Source organism: Drosophila elegans, unplaced genomic scaffold (assembly GCF_018152505.1).
Source record: "Drosophila elegans isolate 14027-0461.03 unplaced genomic scaffold, ASM1815250v1 contig_183, whole genome shotgun sequence".
Classification (NCBI taxonomy): domain Eukaryota; kingdom Metazoa; phylum Arthropoda; class Insecta; order Diptera; family Drosophilidae; genus Drosophila; species Drosophila elegans.
The window spans coordinates 908,126-923,557 of NW_024545550.1; the positions used below are offsets into that span (position 1 = coordinate 908,126).

General features: G+C 38.6%; 7 protein-coding genes and 2 long non-coding RNA genes across 22 annotated transcripts in view; 3 read left to right on the forward strand and 6 right to left on the reverse strand.

Moving 5' to 3' along the window:
- Nucleotides 1–15,432, reverse strand: part of LOC108140328 (potassium channel subfamily T member 2) — a 124,049-nt gene that overhangs the window by 29,504 nt on the left and 79,113 nt on the right. For 2 of the 11 annotated variants that reach the window (XM_041707762.1, XM_041707757.1), the window contains exons 2-3: nt 14,676–15,204; nt 7,513–7,743 (exon numbers count right to left, since the gene is read on the reverse strand). The exons of the other annotated variants lie outside the window; for them this stretch is intronic. In XM_041707762.1, the coding sequence (XP_041563696.1) occupies nt 7,513–7,742 (230 nt within the window). In that variant the 5' untranslated portion in view covers nt 7,743; nt 14,676–15,204. The remainder of the gene's footprint in view (nt 1–7,512; nt 7,744–14,675; nt 15,205–15,432) is intronic. 11 annotated transcript variants of the gene reach the window in all.
- Nucleotides 1,489–2,250, reverse strand: LOC108140337. 2 transcript variants are annotated; one of them, XR_001774176.2, is made up of 3 exons: nt 2,126–2,250; nt 1,733–1,914; nt 1,489–1,670 (listed from the first exon to the last, which is right to left on the reverse strand). It is a non-coding gene; the product is annotated as an uncharacterized LOC108140337 (long non-coding RNA). The 2 variants fall into 2 exon arrangements; XR_001774177.2 differs by having other exon boundaries at nt 1,733–1,891; nt 2,126–2,144.
- LOC108140338 lies at nt 2,357–2,954 on the reverse strand. The gene is made up of 3 exons (XR_001774178.2): nt 2,794–2,954; nt 2,603–2,722; nt 2,357–2,532 (listed from the first exon to the last, which is right to left on the reverse strand). It is a non-coding gene; the product is annotated as an uncharacterized LOC108140338 (long non-coding RNA).
- Nucleotides 3,218–4,116, forward strand: LOC108140331 (beta-mannosyltransferase 4). Its single transcript, XM_041707768.1, has 2 exons — nt 3,218–3,897; nt 3,962–4,116. The coding sequence occupies exon 1, from the start codon at nt 3,380–3,382 to the stop codon at nt 3,764–3,766; it is 387 nt and encodes a 128-aa protein (XP_041563702.1). The 5' UTR covers nt 3,218–3,379; the 3' UTR covers nt 3,767–3,897; nt 3,962–4,116.
- On the reverse strand, nt 4,640–5,063 carry LOC108140335. The gene has a single exon (XM_017263027.2). It carries the CDS (start codon nt 5,061–5,063, stop codon nt 4,869–4,871), a length of 195 nt encoding a protein of 64 aa, XP_017118516.1. The 3' UTR covers nt 4,640–4,868.
- On the reverse strand, nt 5,383–5,647 carry LOC108140336. The gene has a single exon (XM_017263028.2). It carries the CDS (start codon nt 5,527–5,529, stop codon nt 5,383–5,385), a length of 147 nt encoding a protein of 48 aa, XP_017118517.1. The 5' UTR covers nt 5,530–5,647.
- LOC108140334 (putative vacuolar protein sorting-associated protein 13D) lies at nt 6,087–6,709 on the reverse strand. Of its 3 annotated transcripts, none has more exons than XR_005977038.1 (2): nt 6,346–6,709; nt 6,087–6,287 (listed from the first exon to the last, which is right to left on the reverse strand). XR_005977038.1 is itself a non-coding variant. In XM_017263023.2 (2 exons), the coding sequence occupies exons 1-2, from the start codon at nt 6,598–6,600 to the stop codon at nt 6,230–6,232; spliced, it is 267 nt and encodes an 88-aa protein (XP_017118512.1). In that variant the 5' UTR covers nt 6,601–6,709; the 3' UTR covers nt 6,087–6,229. The 3 variants fall into 3 exon arrangements, 1 of the variants encoding a protein (XP_017118512.1); XR_005977039.1 differs by having other exon boundaries at nt 6,087–6,290; XM_017263023.2 differs by having other exon boundaries at nt 6,087–6,309; nt 6,414–6,709.
- Nucleotides 10,174–10,753, forward strand: LOC108140333. The gene is made up of 2 exons (XM_017263022.2): nt 10,174–10,266; nt 10,327–10,753. Exons 1-2 carry the CDS (start codon nt 10,194–10,196, stop codon nt 10,713–10,715), a joined length of 462 nt encoding a protein of 153 aa, XP_017118511.1. The 5' UTR covers nt 10,174–10,193; the 3' UTR covers nt 10,716–10,753.
- Nucleotides 12,147–13,689, forward strand: LOC108140330. Its single transcript, XM_017263020.1, has 2 exons — nt 12,147–13,124; nt 13,381–13,689. Exons 1-2 carry the CDS (start codon nt 12,198–12,200, stop codon nt 13,537–13,539), a joined length of 1,086 nt encoding a protein of 361 aa, XP_017118509.1. The 5' UTR covers nt 12,147–12,197; the 3' UTR covers nt 13,540–13,689.

Here is a 15,432-nt window from a genome sequence, read left to right on the forward strand (position 1 = left end):
GGGTTTTCACTCAAGGCGAGAGCAAGGAAAAGCTTGGCGAGAGCAGGAAAAGCGTTGAAGGAAGACTGTTAAGTGAAAGCTTTCCACTAACAGCAGCTTTCGACAGTTCACCCGAATTTCAAATCCCCGCTGTTAGAAATAAAACTGCATAAATTAACTGCAAAACATGTGAACCACAAATTCAATTAAAACTTTGTTGTGTTGACAAATTAGCATGAGGAATGCCCGAAAACTCCTTGGGACAGGGTAACAAATAGAGAAGTCAACCAATCAGTAGATGTGGAGAAGGGTGTCCCCCATTTGAAGGCCAGGTGAGAGGCACTTGAGTTGGCCCACCTGTTGGGCTGGCTTATAAATCCAAGTCCCCGACCCGCAAGGCCAAGCAATTTAACCTTTGGGCCAAGAGGAGAACCCACACCTAAGCTAAATCTTCCTGGCATGGGGCATCAATCATTCTGGAAGGCAACCGTTTCATTTGGTAGGCGAGTCAATCTTGTGAGCGCCACCTTAACCAATTACCTAACCGCAGATGAAAAACTTGGTAAATCGTGGCAAAAGGGGCGCCCGTCCGTATTCAACCTTTGTTTGCTCCGCAGATAAGACTTGCCACAAACATTCCGGCCCTAAGTTATGCAGAGCGACGCACTCAAGCCCAACCCAAGTGGAAATGGATCCGGAGAGTTCATAAAATATTTATTTATGCGGATGCTGCGGCTCGATCTGGGGGCCCAAAGACTGATTGAAACGAGTTCATTTGTGTGTCAGAAGGTCGTCAGTCTTCCCATTTGTTAAACGTTTTGTGCGCCTGACGACGTCGAACGCATATACATATATCCCTGGATTTGCGCAATAATCAATCATAATGAATGGCCAGGTGGAGGTGGTCAAAAGGGTACCCGCTTTCCCACACATGAAACGGCAAATTGGTGGTCCTTAAGGTTTACTTTAACTCCCACCTTCGTGACCCCCAGGATAGAGGAAGTGAAAAGTTTTCTCCTTTCCTTTAAGTTGGCCAACTTTCACCCAACTCAGATTCTGACGTACGTATTTATTGCGGTTGCTTTTGTTTTTCCATCCATTAAAAAAAATGGCGGCGAAACTTTCCCCAAAGTCATAAATGCATTAAACTGGGCTTTAATCCCTGGCGATTTTTGTACGAAATCTAAAACAAAAATTTGCAAAATATACATTTTAAGAGACACTGAAATTGGTTGCAACCCAGTTTGCCTATATTTTTATGTTATTTGAATTTTAAATTGGTATTACCTGAAGAGGCTGCCTATTTGTTATATGTTCGCTTACAATTCATAACACACAATGTATTCTGTCAAGTGAGTTCGAATAATTACCTGCAAAGATAAATAAATTATATCCATTAGAATTAATATAATAAAACCAATCAGTTTAATGTCGGGAACCGTTTATTAAATATCCATATGACACTATAAATTATATCCATTAGAATTAATAAATAATAAAAACAAGCAGTTTAATGTCTTGAACCGTTTATTAAATATCCATATGTCAGAAGATGGCACTCTAGATCTTGAATTCCTGCAGGTCAGTTACAAGGTCCATAATTCGTCTCAATCACGCCTCGCAACGTCGGCATACAAACATGCCAAAAACCATGCCCAATCCGAAGCAGATGACATAGGCCATTATGTTTACTGCAGAAGGGATATTCATATAGTAGAACTAAGGACAGAGAATTCAATTCACAAATGCTTACACGGGTATTCTTGGCGACGAGGAAACCAACGATTCCTCCAACAATGAAAGTGATAAAGCGTTGCATATTTTCTAATAGAAATAGAATCTCAGCGGATTTGAACGCAAAATTTTGAATATTTTAGAGTACACGAAACGTACAGGTCAAGTAGAATGCCGACTGTGGAATACATTTACTTTTGACTTTAGAAAAGCAAAAGCAAAGCCGACTGATTACTTATTTGAACATTCAACCACTTTAGACCAGCGGTCGGACAGAATGGCGATTTGCTGGCGCTCTGCCGGCACACCGCTGAGGTTTTTATGCATACAAATACATATTGAATAGAGAAAAAACTCACAAATAGTATTTTAACTGTGTGGTGGGGTGTGTCGTCCTTTGTTTTAGACTCACATTTTTCTAGTCCAATTTGTAAAAACCGCATCTATGTATGCTGCGATACTAGATATCCAACAATACAGCCAATAATAAATACCAGAAGCCACTCCATGTTTGTTAAATAATATATATAGATTTCAATAGCCAATTTTAAGTTTGAATAAAACAAAAAAAATTCAAAGACTTTCGCAGCAAAGCCAACTAACTAGATTACAAAACTAAAAACCTATTTAAACAAAATAAACCTTATTTTTTAGTTATAATATTTATTTAGCCATATTTCTTGATAAATTTATGATAATTTCAGCTCAAAGGGACGAGGGATGTTAGCATCTTCGGCAGCTCATCATTCCAATAATCACTCCCAGGGCAAAGGAGATAACGTGGGTCATGTTGCTTCTTTGATTTTGATTTGGAAAATGCTGAAAAGATTTGATACCAGCAGTGAAGATTTTTCATCCAATATTGGAATCCAGTCGAGAATTTCTTTACTTTAAATTTTAGGTATTCCTGGCCACCACGTATCCTACCAAACAGCCAACTAGAAATGTGATCACCCAGTCAACATCCATTTTTGCCAAAAATAATCAGTTAATGTGAAATTCGAAAAAGCTAAGCAGAGTATGGAAAAAATTAGTGAGCAATTTGCCAAGGCCTACTGAAAAATGCATTAAGGTTCTTACCTTTTTTAATGATTTTTCCCTATCAAGTAGCCAACAATACAGCCCACAATAAAGGTTAGAAGCCACGAGTTATCCATAATTAATGGCCCAGAAGTAGCATGAATACTGGTTTAGACTTTCCAAAAATTTGAAGGTATTTGTTTGAGAAAACTGTTTTAACAAGACATAAATAGCAATGAAGTACAGATATTTTAAGGCTGTACTTATATTTTAGCGTTTTAAGCGGGAGTCTTAAAATATTATTTATTGCAAAAAACTGACTAATACCAATCTACCGAGTATTACTCGTAATTAACTACTTACTTGTATTACTTGTAATTAAAAAGAAACATGGATAGGATAACGATGCTAATAAAATTCAAGACGATTTTGTGGGCATTTTTAGACAGAAATAATTATTTACTAAGTAGTGTATGAAGCTAACGTCAAATGCTTTTCTTAGATGTTAAAGCACTGAGAGCACTCACTGCTCAAAATTCTCGATTTGGCTAACATCATTTTTTTCGAAATTTTTTTGGTGTAAAATTAAAACGTTTTATTAGGGACCCTCTGTTTACCAGGACATCCATTTCAAATTCCGTTCAATATGTGCGACAAGCCTGCCTGCCCCCCGCCCCCGCGATGCTGTCCACCTCCGCCGCCCCCTTGTCGACCCCCGCCCACTCTGTGGCAGAAGATAAACTGCGTGCCCTGTAACCGATTCTTTTTCTTCCTGATCGGCGCGGGCATTGGCCTCTATTGGGATCACATGAAGAAGGAGGCCCAAAAGGCGGCTGAGGAGGCCAACAAGTCGCCCAAGGAGAAGGAGAAGGAGGCCAAGGAGCGCGAGAAGAAGCAGAAGGAAAAGGAGAAGGCCGACAAGGAGAAGGCCGAGAAGGAGAGGAAAGAAAAGGAGAAGGCCGAGAAGGAGAGGAAAGAAAAGGAGCGGAAGGACAAGGAAAACAAGGACAAGGGCAAGGAAAAGGGCAAGTAACGCTGAAGAGCACCAAAACGGTGATGTCCCGAACAAGGATGCTTTGCCCCGAAATTCGTATCACCTGCCAATCATTTCTACAATTACGAAATTTCAAGTGCATTAAATGGACGACTTAAAAATTACTATTGGTCAGTGCTTTTTTATAAAATATAATAAAAGGGTTATACATTTACCATACCCTAATACTTCCAGATTAAAAAAGAACATAAAGACGGATTTCAACTGAAGAGAAATGGCCACGCGAAAGACAACCATCTAGTGAGAGCCCTAAAATGTCTCGATGGGAAATGCATTTAAACTCGAAAGATAGTCAAAAAAAAATACACGAAACGTAATGTTAAAACTAACAAGTTTGAACTTTTTACTGTAAGGGTTTCTGTTTCATTTCTTCGGAAATACATTTGAATTGAAAAAAACTCACGGCTACCCGAATATTTAATAATTACCAAAATGCTTGCAGTTTTCTGATTAACGAATACATGAATCGTTATGTCTAAATCAACAATTATGATATTTATTCGGTTTAATTAAATCTACACTAATTTCCATTGATAGCCAACAGTCGTACAAATTGAAACATTGCGTTTGAAGTTTCCCAAAACCTCGGTTATTATTGGTTCTTGATTGTGATTGTGATTACAAACTCCCAAGCGGTTGAAATGTATGCAATAATTTTTATTTAGAAACGGTACGTTGCCCAGGTGTATCGAAAGTTCCCTTTGTGGTGCTATATGTTTTGGTTTCAAGCTTTTGGTAATAAGGCTTGACAACTTCTTAAACGATACCGCCCAATTAATTTCGATTTAGAAATTATGATCCGTGTACAGCACCAAATTTACATTTGTTTTCAAAAGTGGAATAGAGAATAGATCAATCGAAGAAATCCGTCTATTATATGGTGGGTAGTTGTTCGATTGACAAATTGCTCTATAGATAAATTTATCGACAGAAATTTCATGTTCATTGATACTTCGGCGGACAAACTTATCGAATGGCATTTGTCTTGGTCGCTTTGGCCACTTGATTGAAGGTGTTCCAGAAGTTGCAATATCGATCAGATTGGATAGGATGAAATCCCACTGGCCGAGATGGATTGTCGTTACTTCTTGCCCTTGCCATCGACCTTCTTCTGGTCCTTGCCCTTGTTGTCCTTGTTGCGCACGAAGAGCACGCCCAGTCCCACCCCGATCACGAAGAACAGGACGCGGTTGCACGGCGTACAGTTGAGCCGGGCAAGGAGCGACGGCATCGGCCGGCACACCCTCCGGACATCGGTACGCTTACAACAGGGCATGGCTCCAAAAACTCGAAAGGATTCGCCTCAATTTGGACCGGAATTTTGTTTGCTAGCGGGAGTTGTCTGAAAACCAAATACGGTAAAAAATTTTTGTACAAACCGAAAGTTTGATCTTTAAGTAGTGAAGTCGAATTTAAACTGAGCTTTGTCAGGGTGCCGGCTTGACAGGTTGCCAACTGGCTTGAAGTACCCGACTCGACTACTAGATTTAATTTTGATTATCATTTATGTCTTGCAATGCTAATTAATACCCACCTAAATCGATTGAGATTCCAGCTTCTGCAGATATTGTTTGGGGGGTAGGGGGAGAAGTACTCTACTTCTTCTTTTCCTTGCCCTTATCCTTGCCCTTATCCTTGCCCTTATCCTTGCCCTTGTCGTCCTCGGGAAAAGTCTTGGCGTACCACAAACCCACTAAGACGCCCGCGAAAATCGACGACAATCGCTCGCACATCAAATGCATAGTGTTAATAAAGTTTTTCAAGGATAGCCTCGAAGTAACTAAGAAATTCAAGATTTACGCAATTTGGAAATTTTTCAGATTCATGGAAGTTTACTGGTGCGGCCAAAACGGATAACTGAAAAATGTCACAGCCCGAAATTCCAAAGCACTTAAACCCAAAGCTCACCGCCTGCTTTGAAGCACTTTCCATACAATTAAAATTATTGGTTTCGGCGCACACTTAATTAACTGAAAGATTACAAAGGCCAATTTAATTAGCTGGGATTACGTGTATCCCCGGGCTGTGAAAATGCGAAATTAAGGCACCATTTTACCACCTGCGTTGGCAACTCTTACCGAAATTCGTGCTTATTTGTATCGCATGTAGCACAACAATGGCTCCACATGCTGCAAAGGACATGACTCGGCTAAAAGTCAAGCAGTTGTGGGGAAAAACCACAGGAGAAAGAACAAATTTACCCATAAAAAAAAACACAAAAGGATTTGACTTGTGCACTTTAAATTGTACTTTTTTTTGCCACTTGCATAACCCAATTGTAACAGAAAATCTTGGAGAGTTCTTTAATACAATGCGCATCTTTATTAAACTGCCAAAATGTTCATCAGAATATATCAACTGGGCGGAATCGTAATAAAAAAATGGTCTTAATCATATGAAGCATGGCAGCCGAGCTTTTCTTGCAGTATTACCTCAAGAATTTTAAGTTTGGCCTTTAATGTTTCTGATTGCGTCCTCGACGTTTGAATTCTGCTCATGTCTACTAGAACGTTTACGAGTAACTAAAAGAGAAATTTGCCTATAAGTTTCGCACATACGTATCATATCAGCTAAAAGGAGCTCTGATTCCACCCAGTTTAGCCATTTTCTTAACTCTTGTCCTTGCCTTTCTCCTTCTCCTTCTCCTTCTCCTTCTCTTTCCCCTCGTCCTTTCGCTTTTCCTTGGCTTTGTCCTTCTCCTTACTGCCGCCATCGTCAGCTTTGGACGCATCGCAGGGGAAATTCTTTGCATACCAAACCCCGACCATTGAACCAGCGGTCAGAGCGGCAAGTCTGTCGCAAAGCATTCGCATTTTAGAGAGTTAAAATAAAGCTTGGGGTTAAAAAATAGAAGAATTTGGAAGACTTAAAATTTGAGATACAAGAGGTGCACTACTTTCTGATCGATTTTCCTTATTCAAACCCAAGCAACACAGCCTACTATGGAGTCATTTATTTTTACCTTTATTAGTATTGTTTAGTGGGTTTAAGAATTTATACGAAATAACCATTAAATAATTTGGTTGGCGCTACTGAAAAACTCTTGCACTCCGTAGATGGGGTTTCCGATCTCACACTTTCTTGACACAACCACATTTTTGCAAAGTGACTTGCGAAAGCGCTTTTACAACCAAACCACACATCAACCAGTGAATCCGTCCCCAAGATTGCAAATGTGCTTCGATGTCATGAGCAGCAGGCAAAACCGAAAATGTGTGGCTTGCCTTAAAATCCCTCTTTGCTCCCCCATTTAAAATACTTCGGCAATCTTTTTCACCGCTTTGGAAATTCACTCACCTGAGAATAAGGCCAAAATCACAAAATATTGCTTTTAATGTATCCCTTCTTATTCGATTGACATTAATTTATTTTATTTAAAAGCTATAGATTTTAAATTTTATCAATTAAACGATTTAATAAAGCTTACGAAAGAAAACCTTTTCTTCTTATTTTTGTATTTTAAGCTTTTTAAAATAAACTTGTTATAATCCACTTCTGGCTTTTAACAGTCGTTATTCAATCACAAATGTAGGTCGACACCATTGGCGTACTTGATTAATGCTTAAAAGTTGTTTCCAATCTAATTAAAAAATTCAATGCTTAAGATAAATAAATTATAATTTAATATGCGCAATCGGATCCTATTGTACACCGTTTGTAAAAATAAATCCCCACATTTACATTTACAATTACGGGACTCCGGAATCGCTTGGGTGTCCACTCACCTGGGGATCTGCAGCGCGATCTCGTCCAGACTGTCCGACGGACTCATGGGCGTGCGCTCGAAGAGGCGCGAGGGGGCCAGGGTCAGGTGGCCGGTGGAGTCGCTGACACACTTGAAGACCTTGGCCCCCCGCCGCTGGCGCTGCTGTTGGCGCTGCTGCTCCACGCGCTTCTTGCGCTTGTTCTCCTCGGCGCGCTGCAGGTTATGCAATCGAAAGAAGAACATTGACATTCTGCGGATGGGTGGTTGGTTGATTGTTTGTTTGATTGGTTGGTTGTGGGTGGGTGGCAGATGTTATGACGAGTTGATTGCAGAAATAATTTCGATTGCAGTTCCAATGTTTGTTTTTTTTAGCGGGTCGATTTTCCGTTGATTTTCGCGGCGATATTGTGCACAATGTTGCGATTATTGTTGTTAAGGGAGTTTTACATTTTTGGTTTTTTTCACGTTCAGTTTCAATAATTTTGGTAAGCATTTCATTTTGGTTGATTTCAGTTTTCATTGTCATCAAAAGCGTGTATTTTGTGAAGCATATGGTAAAAGCACATCCAATTTACAGATAAATTTTTTGATTGGTTTTTCTTAAGTGAGTGGGTAAGTGTTTTTTTAGGGAGCTTTCTGTACTTAAAAGCAGTAAACTATATTTACAAATACAACAAACAAAGGCATAAATAAATACATGGTAGTCTATTTGGTGAAATTTTTTAAAAAGCAATCATAGGCAATATAGTTTTTTCTGTGCCCTTAAACTTATTACATTTTTTTGCTAATGAAAATGTTTTAACCATAATTGGGGAAAAAAAATTGATCACAACTATTTCAAGATTACAATAACAAACAGATGGCCAGGGGATCCAAATAAAACATCAAATTAATATTTAAATGACACTCAGCAGCATTTTAGTCCAACAGCTTAAGGAAACACACCACATTTAATTCCAGCAATCCCGAGATTACAAAAGCAAACTAAAATGGCAAAACTACATAAATCAAATAGAGAGCCATACGCTCGAGGGAACAAACCAACTTCCGTAGTATCAATCAAATTTAAAGTCCAAAAGAAATTTTATTTACCAAAAATGAGAAAAACTTTAGAACGGACAGAGGGCAGCAACAAACTGGCAACTGTCCGCAAACGGAGGACTCAAAGCTAAAAAAGCTGAAATGCTCTTTCCATTCCGGAAATTGAAATATGAACCGCATTCTGGGCCAGATGTCCCTTCGAAAATGCTACACAATGTCCTTGAGAACGGCAGGAAATGGCGGAAGTTCTGTGAGTAAGCCAGATTTGCCCGGAATTTAAAGCTGCAGCTCTCGTTACTTTGATATTTCTTATGCACAAGGCCAAAGGCAATTGGGTTGGCAAATTGATTGATTGATCGGCTGCAATCAGCCTGCTTGCAAATATATTTGCCGGGAATCAACCGATTCTCTTGTCATCAGCTCGAGATTTCCGTTCAATTAGCCAGCGAATTCCCTCCTTAATGAGCCTGGCGAAGTGAGAGCACCCGCTTGTGTCAAAAATAAATGAATCGAAATTTGCATAAATTTGTTTTGGTCTGAAGTCATTGGCGCGTCGTCTGCTTCAATACTCCAAACACTCTAAATGATTGCGTTCACGAAACTTAATTATAAAAGCCAACAGCAAACAAGCGAAGGGTGTGGGGTAGACCAATGGAAAATGCGATGAACTGGAACAAAAACGAACACTCTGCATAATCATTAGCTAGTCTTCGTAGACAGTTTGATTTGGCTAATTTCAGGGGTACATGCAAAATTTGGACAATTTTACAGTATTAAACACCAGGAGTAAAAACAAAATATTTCAAATCCAGAACGCATAGCAACAAATATGTATTTATACTTTATTTGCAAGTTTTATTTCTTAAAGAAAAACAATACAATTAAAAATATATGTTTGGCAAAATCCAAGTTTAAGGTGTACCATTTAGGAAACCAATATTAATATATACAACTACTTCAAAAATTGTAGTGCAACAAAAATGTAAAATTAAATCAAAATTATAAAAAAACGAAAAAAAAACAAGTTATAAAAGGAAAAAGAATTTCAACATTTCACTTTTTAAACAATTGAAACAATTAAGCCCCAATAAACATTTCACACTATACAATTGGCTTATACAGCATTGTTAATAAAATGAATTAATCCAGCATGTGTAAAAGCCATTTTGTACACTATTATGAATTATCTTTAAAGAATCATTTAAAACAAAACATTTTAATGCTGACTCAGCTGCACATATAATCCCCTACATTTGTTATAGCCAAGAATTATGGAGCTCCAAAGCAAATTACAGAGAATATCAGAAAGAGCGGCCACAAATGCGGAAAGCGAAAGTAAGTTTCTCTTTACCAGTGGCAGTTCATCATCAGTTGTCTTAGTAGGGTAATACCCCAATTTGAACTAATAGCGTTCTTACACTGCCAATTTTTCATCAACAAATTAGAACAAGATCCAACAGGTTTATATAAGTATAATGATAATAACAAACAACTTGAGCGTTTCCCATGTCAAATTGCCTTTTTATATTGTTGTTTCTTTTTTTTTTAAAGAAACACAAAATTCACAGTCGATTACATTATATTTAAAAGCTTGGACAATTAAAATTTCACGGGAACAGTTAAAGCAAATGGAAATTTGTTCTGTCAGTTAAAGTTACTATGAGAAACACTGCAGGTGTGTTTTTGTTTATTTCTTGTTTAAATGCAGTGCAATCTTTTTATAAACGTCCAGGTAAGATTGAGATTTTTCAGGAAGACTAGAATTTCAAACAAGGATCTATATTCATTTTAGGCGTAAACTACTGTACTCTTGGAGTGGTGCTTCTAAAACATCGAGTAATGTGCGAGCCCCTGCGTTCACTCTGGGTTCTTAGAAATGGAAAATGCAGGGAGGCTCTTCATTGCATTGATGGATACTCGAAAAAAGAATGTGAGACGAATTGCATTAATAAACAGCAATCAAAACCTGAATCGAAATCCAAACATAAACATATACTTAGTCTCAAGTCAATACCGCAGGCCGTATCTATAATAACTTGTGCAACAACCATTGCTGAAATTAAAACTACAACTAAGCAGTATGAAACATCAACAGGGGCGGATTTATCTTCGACTAGAGAAACTAGAAGACCCAGAAGAACTCGAAGAACTAGAGTTTTTACGATCAAGGAGATATGCTAATTAAGTATTTTCACAAAATAAATACATTTTTCAAACGATATTTAAAAGAAGTTCAAATAATCTACAATCATACTTGTTTGACAGCCTTGTAAATTGTGATACCCAACTCTCAATGTGCATTAATGCATAAATAATATATGGGTAACACATTTAGTTAAATTAATTTATATCAATTTAGGGAGCTTAACATACATACATTAAATTTCAAGAGCTGAACAGCCTTCTAATTGGGATTATTTATGAAGCGTTTTAGTGCGGAACCCATAAGCTCTCCCAAATTAGCAAATCATTTAAATAACATTAAAATCCCTATCAGGCCGAAGGGAGGACATGCTTCAGTTCTACCCTAAAAAGTATTTTCACGTCCATTGAAAATCGTCGTAAAAAAGAAACGAAGGGCAGGCGAACAATATGCGATGTTTTCGCAAAGGCGAACAATGCCGATGCAGGAACCGAAAAAAGCGAACCGAAAGCAATAATCATTAGGCCAACAAAGGACTCTCCCCTGCCACCATTTCCTATCGGGTTGAGTGCGTTGTCAAACGCTGACCAGGCAAAAAAAAAAAAAAAAGAAAAAAATACAGCTCCAGCGAAATGCCAAAATAAACACTTGTCGCTGACGAAAAATTTGGTACGGTGGTGGCTTAGGTGGTTTTCCCAACCACAAAAGCGAATATTTTCCAGCTCAGCACGCGTTTAGGCGCTGGTGCGTGCCTCGGTCCTGGAGACCATTAGCCTGGTGAGTGGGAGGTACTATATTTGTAAGGAACACCAACACACTGGCGAGGACCCACAGACGAATGGCAGACAGGATACGATCTTTTCACGGTCTTTGGCACGGCCTGACTTGCCCCAGCCCGAGATACGTAATAAAAATGTAGACAATTTTTACGACACTGCCCGAACAACACAAGTGGACATTCCGCTTTTATTTCTTCATTAAAAAGCAGTATTGATTGCCCACCAGGAGGTTGTGAGGGCGGGTCATCCGCAGAGTGCCCACAGGACCTTTATACATCCATACTTTTATTATAGTTTGCCACACAATGGGGCTTTGTCAGTGTAGTCGTTATTGGGATTTCTCTGCAGTTCCCACTCTGTATTTGATTTATCCATATTGAAAGTCATATCTGTCGCTGGCTTTTCATCTTTTGTATGCTTTAGGGTAAGTACTTTCATTTTAACTGAAATTAAAGTCGAGTTTTTTTCACGTTAATTAGTATATAAAATACGTTTTTCGTTTTAGTGGGCAATCGTATTGGAATAAACCATGACTTTAATGTCCATTAACTGATTGTCCAGGTTTTGTAAATTGATCCCTAATGTGTGAACAATTTTTCAAAGCCAACTAACGACCCCCCATTGACCCATTTTTCGCCCACCTTTGTAATGAATGGCATAACTATAATAACAGGCTTAATTGGCCTGACTGCAAGCCTATAAAATAGGCCATGAAACAGCTGCACTTTGCTAGTTTTCAAGATGCGTCCAACCAACTCGCAATTCTATAGTGCACTGACAAAGTTTACGGCTCTTAACGGGCTGAACACTTACTATTTCAACTCAAAGAAGAATGGATTTCACGGCACCTGGAAGTTAAAGATGTACTGTCTGATCCACCATGTACTCTGCGTTTTGGCTTTGGGACATATGTTTTATGACTCGGCTGGCAGTATGCGATTAAGTGTCACCATTCTTACGCTGGGCGGAACTACTGTCTTCTGTATGCAGTCATGCTGGGAAAAAAGTCAAGGACTGCGAAAGTTTGCCAATGGTCTTATACAAATGGAGCAGAAATACTTTACGGGAAAGCCCAGCGGATCGAATTTAAGAAACCGATTTTACATGAAAATGTTGTTTGTGGTGGTGACCCTAATAAGGATCCATGTTTTGTATCCCATCTATCTGAGGCGACTGCTTCCCGAACATTTGTATCTCAATGTGGGATCTTGTTGGCTACTCTACAACATGATGCTAGCTGCTGTCCTTGGATTCTACTGTTCTCTTTGGCAGATTTGTCGAATCCATAAGCTGATAAATGATCAGATGACGTTGATTTTAACTAAATCGAGACAGATTAATCGCGTGAGGAAGATGGCACACTGCCTCAAACTCTATTCTGAAGTTCTGGAGCTTTGTGACCAATTCAACTACGAATATGGACATATTTCGGTGTGCGTTTTGGCCTGCAAGAGTTGGTTTCAGATAACCTATGGTTACGAGATATTCCAAATCGTGGCTGCCCCAAAATCTTTAGACTTGAGCCTGCCCATGAGAGTGTTTGTGGTTTTCAGCTACATTTTGGATGCTTTAAATCTGTTCTTTGGAACTGACATCGCTGAATTGTTTGCCACGTTAAGAGCAGACTCAAGACGCATTCTACGAGAGACATACCGAATGGATCGATTGGTAAGTTCATAGCTGAATTGTCCTTTCTTATTTTAAAATTAAAACAAATGAATTGGCAATGTAAACTTGTGAAAATTCAGTACATTTTATGTTGGGCGGCTTCTTTTGTGTCTTAAAAAATTAATTAAAGGAAGTTTTAAAGCTTTTTTTTTAATAAGAAATATTTTTTTTGTTGAGGGGGAATGCAAAATTACTTAAAAAATTACTGGCCATTAATAAAAGTGTCCTAAACTTCCTTTTTGAACTCTGATTTCAGCTCTCAATGTTCACCTTGAAGCTGGCCCTGCATCCCAATCGGGTCTTCTTACTCAACCTGTTTAGCTTTGACCGAAAACTGACTCTGGCACTCATTGCCAAGTCGACTTTGTACACAATCTGCTGGTTGCAAGACGACTACAAAAAACTCAAGCCATAGACCGTCGAAGCTTCTTTCAGACCAAATCCTTCGATTCAAAGAGTTTATCATACCATGCACAAGAGTTTTTCTGGCGTGTCAGCACAAAGCAAAAACCAAGGCACATGCACAACTTCAACCAATACAAACATTTACATATATGTATTCAGTAAATATATAATGGAAAAAATCAACTACAATGCATCCAAATCCAGAGCCACAGACCAAGGAGCTGTCTACGATGACGATTGCTTTGATGTTGATGTGAAAGGATTTGCTAAGCTTGGTTAAAAAACTAGGTAGAAATAAATGATACCCTGTGCAGAGTTCGTGTATAGTTTAGTTTTAATTTTTGTTCACCTGTATTCTTTTCTCATTTTAATCTAAGGTGGTATTTGAACTTGTTACCAAATAACGAATAATGTATGATCCCAGGCCATATTTACTTTTAGCAATGTTAGTACGAATATTTCATTCAATTTAACTATTCTATTATTTATTAAACTATGCTTCAATTTCGAGAGCTCTTTGTTTCTGCTTATATAGTTTCACCGAAACCTAATATCCCATTCTAGGGTATTTTCCGACAACATCCGGCGACAACAATGGGTTCCAGTCTTTACTTTGCGGGTCATTGTGAGTGTGTGTTGCCACAGAGTGAACATTTTAATTTGATTTGCCATGAATGAAGCCAGCTGCAGGTGCGGTGTGAAAATTGTCGAGCAAATATAAATGAGAAATGAAAACCGAATAGATGATAGGGTGGGCGAAATCAAGGATAAACAAAACTTACTTGTGGAAACCAATTAGCTAACTTGTAGTTACGAACGCTACTTAATCGGCTGCAGTTGTTGATGCTGCCATTGTGGCTATTATTATTGTTATTATTGTTGTTGTCATTGCCGCTGCCACTGGGCGTTTGGTCTAAGTTGCTGCTGATCATCTTGCAGAAGGACTCTCGCAGGATGGCAATATGTCGTGCTAGGAACTCATGGACACACAGACAAGGACACAGACACAAACACAGCAGCCACATAAATGCATAAGGAACACTGATAGACACATAAACAGATCTACGAAAGTACAGCAAGGAAAGCTCCCAGGAAAGATTGTTGATGTGTTGCGTTTTGTTCTGGTAATTAGTAGCTGTTAGTTACCTGAAAGCAATCTTTGTTTGCCCGGCCTAAATGCTGTTTATCGACAATAATATATTGTAAATGTTTGCTAGTTAATTTATATTTAAATAGGTTGAATATGTTTATAGCACAGTCTACAGTTTACACGTTCAGTTACACATTACACACGAGAATTGACAGCAAAATTCGAGTTTGGTTTTGCTCCTTCCGCTCTTAGTTGACTAGTTTAAAGCTTTTACCAAGTTTGTATTCCATTCTGGTCATATGTACACTTAAAGCTAAAGGCTAAATTTAAATGTTCCTAGATTAGATCCATATAACCGATACTGTTTGGTCTACGTTTTGTTTACAAGCACAAGTCTCACATTGATTTTTACAGCATAGAAGAGTTTTACGCGTTTTGGTCCGCACAGTTGTTGGATTAGGTATTTGTTTATTTATTACTTAGTTATTAAATGTATTTGGTCAGTTGCTGATACGTTGTTAATGTGAGTAAATAAAGCTGATTTTCTTGGACTCCTGTTGATATTTATTGTTTCTTCCGTTCGTGCTGCGAAAGAGAAATATAAGCGGATGCTGGGGAAAACAGAAACTATTGCCGGTCCGCATCGACTCAAGTGTGCTGGGCGATTGCCTCTCCCGGGAGCGACTGAAACATTTGCTTGCCCAACGAAATTATGGCCATGATATTTTGCAAATAATAAAAGGAGCAAAGGCGAAAAGGAGCCAGCAAAGCAGCAGCCAAGAAAGGACACCCATTGAGAGAGGAGTCGCATGG

Bases quoted from the DNA above. Each gene is read 5' to 3' on its own strand.
- LOC108140335 (XM_017263027.2), bottom strand. From the start codon at position 5,063: ATGCCCTGTTGTAAGCGTACCGATGTCCGGAGGGTGTGCCGGCCGATG.
- LOC108140334 (XM_017263023.2), bottom strand. From the start codon at position 6,600: ATGCGAATGCTTTGCGACAGACTTGCCGCTCTGACCGCTGGTTCAATG. The intron at 6,310-6,413 runs GCAAGGACAAGA...TTTCTCTTTTAG, and splicing joins GGAGAAGGAGAAGGAGAAAG to TTACTCGTAAACGTTCTAGT.
- LOC108140333 (XM_017263022.2), top strand. From the start codon at position 10,194: ATGAGAAACACTGCAGGTGTGTTTTTGTTTATTTCTTGTTTAAATGCA. The intron at 10,267-10,326 runs GTAAGATTGAGA...TATTCATTTTAG, and splicing joins ATCTTTTTATAAACGTCCAG to GCGTAAACTACTGTACTCTT.
- LOC108140336 (XM_017263028.2), bottom strand. From the start codon at position 5,529: ATGCATTTGATGTGCGAGCGATTGTCGTCGATTTTCGCGGGCGTCTTA.
- LOC108140330 (XM_017263020.1), top strand. From the start codon at position 12,198: ATGCGTCCAACCAACTCGCAATTCTATAGTGCACTGACAAAGTTTACG. The intron at 13,125-13,380 runs GTAAGTTCATAG...CTCTGATTTCAG, and splicing joins CATACCGAATGGATCGATTG to CTCTCAATGTTCACCTTGAA.
- LOC108140331 (XM_041707768.1), top strand. From the start codon at position 3,380: ATGTGCGACAAGCCTGCCTGCCCCCCGCCCCCGCGATGCTGTCCACCT.